The sequence below is a fragment of the Penaeus chinensis genome, chromosome 25 (assembly GCF_019202785.1).
Source record: "Penaeus chinensis breed Huanghai No. 1 chromosome 25, ASM1920278v2, whole genome shotgun sequence".
NCBI classification, from domain to species: domain Eukaryota; kingdom Metazoa; phylum Arthropoda; class Malacostraca; order Decapoda; family Penaeidae; genus Penaeus; species Penaeus chinensis.
In genome coordinates this window covers 8,445,685-8,449,943 of record NC_061843.1, presented here as the reverse complement: position 1 = coordinate 8,449,943, position 4,259 = coordinate 8,445,685, and the positions used below count along the sequence as shown (strand labels likewise).

Sequence of the window (4,259 nt, the reverse complement as noted above, 5' to 3'; positions counted from 1 at the left end):
TGAAAAATTAAAGAAATGTAAATATACAAGTTTCGAAGTCCTTGCTTTGATATCTTCACTCACAGGTGCCAAGAAGTTCATAGTGAAGTGTCACCGAGACATTCTTTAAGGAGACACTAACAAATGCAAACTTATGCACGCAAAGATGCTGACACATAGACAGAATACACCAATTATTTAGAACGACTCCAAAACAAGGGTTTTATTACTATGAGTAATCACTCTTTACCTCCGTGTTATTGCATTGGGTTTATATTATCCTTGTAATGCCATAACCAGCAAGACGATGTCGCACGGCAATCTTGAGTAATGACTCAAAGCTCTGAATAAAATGTCCTGTCACATATATTCCAACTGTGAAACTTCTTGGATTATATAACGATGACATTTGTTGAGACACTGTCAGTATTTGAAAAAAAGAAAGGATATTTTGGTCCAAACCACACAATCATAACTTCATTGATATCTTGGGAGAATCATATATGGTGTTAAAAATTTCAACTTTTATTTCTTATACGAAGGGAAAATAATATATGCAAGGCAATTAGAAAAATTGCCAAAATATAAATGTGAACAATATATGGACTATGTAGGATGAAAAGTTTGAATGAAATGAACATCTTATACTTATATATTGTACATATTTTTTCTTACAATACATTAGCACAGCACAAACTGTAGGGCTGTGCCGAATAACTCTTTTACTGTAAATTACTTTAATTGGAATTAATTTTGTAATCTCATTTTATATCTATTTTGTTGCCTATATTGTTTGTTTCCTCTCTCTCCAAAACAAATATGAAAAATATGGTCAAATCTTACTACATAGGCATTTATCTAAAAAATGTGAATCTTTGAAGATAAGAAATACCTTATTCTTACCATAGCAAAATGTTAACTCATATTCATGAGCTGGGACAATAAAATAATTGTTTTTATTTTCAACGTGAATTTTCGGAAACTGTTCACTCATCCTGCTCAGTCTGTCATTCATGTTCTGCTGTTTTCCACATATTTTACACAGGTCATGAACCCGTCTTCGGGTACAGAAATTTACAACCCGACTTTTCACTGTGCAACTGCCTGGTATTCGACGCACTTCGAAGGCGCGGCTGGGAAGTACTGCTGGCACTTGGTCATGAGCCGTTTGAGGCCCTGGATGTACTTCCGCTGCGTTTCATCGTTGAGGACGTGGGCCACGTGTTTACTGAAGATCTTTTCTCGCCCTGTTCGCGCGTGGATGCCCACCATGGTCACGCCGATGGGCCAGGGGGCGTTGCCGATGGCCATCTGCAGGTAAGCGTCGTTGGCCTTGACGTAATCGCGCTCCAGGCAGTGCTGCACGATCTCCGTCAGACACTCCATGATGTCATCGGGTAGAGACCTCTTCTTGAGGCACTTGATCAAGGGCTTCAGGTACGACTGCGTCTGCGTGTAGGTAGCGGAGTCCATCTTCCCCCGGACGCTGAGCTTCTCCGCCTCCGGACGCGCGTTGTGCTTGCTACCCCACAACTGCAAAATCAGCTCCACAAACTTGAGGATGACCTTGCACCTGAGTTCGAACGAGGCGTTGCCGTTGTTGAGGTCCTTCGCCGTCTCGATCAGGATCTCCATGGTGATGATTTCGCCCGTGAGAGAAACATTTCGGACGCCGTCTCCTCCTTCTGTCTTCAGGATTTCGTTGAGATAGGCCTGGTCCACCCGCTCCAGGGCCTCCTGGAAATCGTTCCTCAGACCCCGGTTCACCTCCGGCTCCAGGATCTCCAGCCTCCGCAGTCTCTTGAAGGCGTCGTGCTCCGTCTCGCCGAAGAGCATGATGGGCTCCTCCCTCTCCCTCAGCCTCCGGAGGACCTCAGCGCGGGGGAGCTCCGGCGCGTCACCCACCTCCTGGTTCACCTTGTCCTGCGACCGCGAGGCCTCGCCCTCTTGGTTGGAGGAGCCGTCCTCTCCCTCATTCCCGTCCCGAGGCCCGACGCCGAGTCTCTTCCAGTAGGCATCTGCCTGGCGGGCGCTCAACTCGGCCCGCTTGAAGTACCTCTTGTCGCCCTCCATGACATTGCTCTCCTCCAGGGACCTCTTCTTGGACTCGATCTCCTTCTTTAACAGGCTCAACATCTCGATCTGTAAAAGAGGAAACCAAGGAAGGGCTGTTAAGTTTTCGATTGCATATTTTATCATGTAGAGTAAGTAGGCGAAAGAAACTGTAACATTATGGAAAATTTTGTGAAATAAATGCAGAAAAAGGGTTAACATGTTCTCCCATGTCAAGACCAACTTTTACCATCATTTCATATTTTTTTTACAGACCTTATAGTTCTTATAATCATAATAAGAACTTGAAACAAGATTATCAACATTAATTATAATCGACCCACCTACTTCTATCACTGGCAGAGCGAAAATAGACTTACCCTGAATAAAATATATGGAGACAATACAATTCCTCGGTTATATTCAACTATGTAAACTAAAACCTAAATGCTATATCACATAAAGTATAACATTCTCTCTCTCTCTCTCTCTCTCTCTCTCTCTCTCTCTCTCTCTCTCTCTCTCTCTCTCTCTCTCTCTCTCTCTCCATCTTTTCTCCAGGTATACACCATATGAAGCTATCTGTATCGAAACAATACACCGTCTTTACCTAAGTCCTCGAGAATGACATACATTACCAGGATATAAAATCGCTAATTACGTAGATAATGATTACAATGCAGCATCCAAATGGCCTTATCTATGTCATGAGGCTATGTCTTGGCTCTGGCTTGGCCAACTACCGCGAGAGAGTACGGGGAGGGAGAAAGGGAGAGAGTAAGAGGAAAGACGGAAGGGAGAGAGTAAGAGGAGAGAGGGAGAGAAGGGGGTAAGGAGACAAGAAGTAAAGTATAAATAATGAGAGAGAGAACGAGAGGGAAAAAGAGAGAAATAGAGAAATAGAGAAATAGAGAAAGAGAGGAGAGAGAGAGAGAGAAATAGAGAGAGAGAGAAAGAGAGAGAGAGAGAGAGAGAGAGAGAGAGAGAGAGAGAGAGAGAGAGAGAGAGAGAGAGAGAGAGAGAGAGAGCGAGAGAGCGAGAGAGCGAGAGAGCGAGAGAGCGAGAGAGCGAGAGAGCGAGAGAGCGAGAGAGCGAGAGAGCGAGAGAGAGCGAGAGAGCGAGAAAAGGCTGTATATGTGTATGTTATATGAATGTAGGTATGCATCTGGAATGTGGGTGTACATGAAGCTGCAAAGGTGCACAGTCTTATCTACTGCATTTTTAGAATTAAGAAGAAGAAGAAGAAAAAAAAAATGTGGGTCACAATACTAGCAACCATAGAATAAACTAGTATATTTCAATACTAATAGGCTAACAAAATAAAAAGTATCATCATTCATACCAATATTGTGCCATTTGAATTAAAACCCATCCACATACTACACTGACTATAGTGCTGGAAAAGTGATATTCTGGAGAGAGAGAGAGAGAGAGAGAGAGAGAGAGAGAGAGAGAGAGAGAGAGAGAGAGAGAGAGAGAGAGAGAGAGAGAGAGAGAGAGAGAGAGAGAGAGAGAGAGAGAATCCTATTCCATCTCTATTTTTCTTTTTTGGCAACTGGTAAATTTAATGCTACCCAAACACTTTTTTTAAAAGGAATATTCAAAGTACATTATCGAGAATATACACAGTAACAACATTTTACAACAATACTAATGTGCTTTTAATTGCACATCAGCCTCAGCGCAATAAAATTCCTCTATATTGGAAATTGCAATTTGGTTCCCACTCTGACTTGTGGAATGTTATAATACCAAGCAATAACATCAGAGCAACATGCTTTCATGATCTTTTAAGCTCATTTCTGCAAATTTTGTTTATGATATTACTGAATGACTGGCAGAATGGTGATGTTTAACCAGTGTATGTTGGTGTATTCTCATATTTATCTGTCTGTTGCTATTTACATGAAATCCCTCCTTCCTTGCTCTCTTTCCTATACAAATACATAATAAGCAATGAAGGTAATACATACATGTTACCAAAGGATTTGAAATGGGGAGAGTATATTTCCAAAATACTTATGCATAAACGAATGAAGATAAATCACAGAGCATTAATCAAATAACATAAAACAGAGATACTACAATAAACAAAATTTAAAAAATATATGCATACATGAACACGAAACTTTTATCTATTTGTATATAATGGAAAAAGACCAATGAAAGGTAATATGCAACATATTAATAAAAAGTCATCTAACAAAAAAAACAAAAAAAAAGTTAGC

The 4,259-nt window shown here is 41.2% G+C and overlaps 1 protein-coding gene across 2 annotated transcripts in view; it reads right to left on the bottom strand.

Annotated features, from left to right (window-relative positions):
• Nucleotides 1-488: 488 nt before the first annotated feature.
• LOC125038735 (pre-mRNA-splicing factor 18-like) overlaps nucleotides 489-4,259 on the bottom strand; it is a 9,053-nt gene continuing 5,282 nt past the window's right edge. The window contains exon 2 of one of the 2 annotated variants that reach the window (XM_047632306.1): nucleotides 489-2,121. In XM_047632306.1, coding sequence (XP_047488262.1) covers nucleotides 1,069-2,115 — 1,047 coding nt within the window. In that variant the 5' untranslated portion in view covers nucleotides 2,116-2,121 and the 3' untranslated portion in view covers nucleotides 489-1,068. Of the gene's footprint in view, nucleotides 2,126-4,259 lie in introns of both variants that reach the window. The other variant, XM_047632307.1, reaches the window with a different exon arrangement.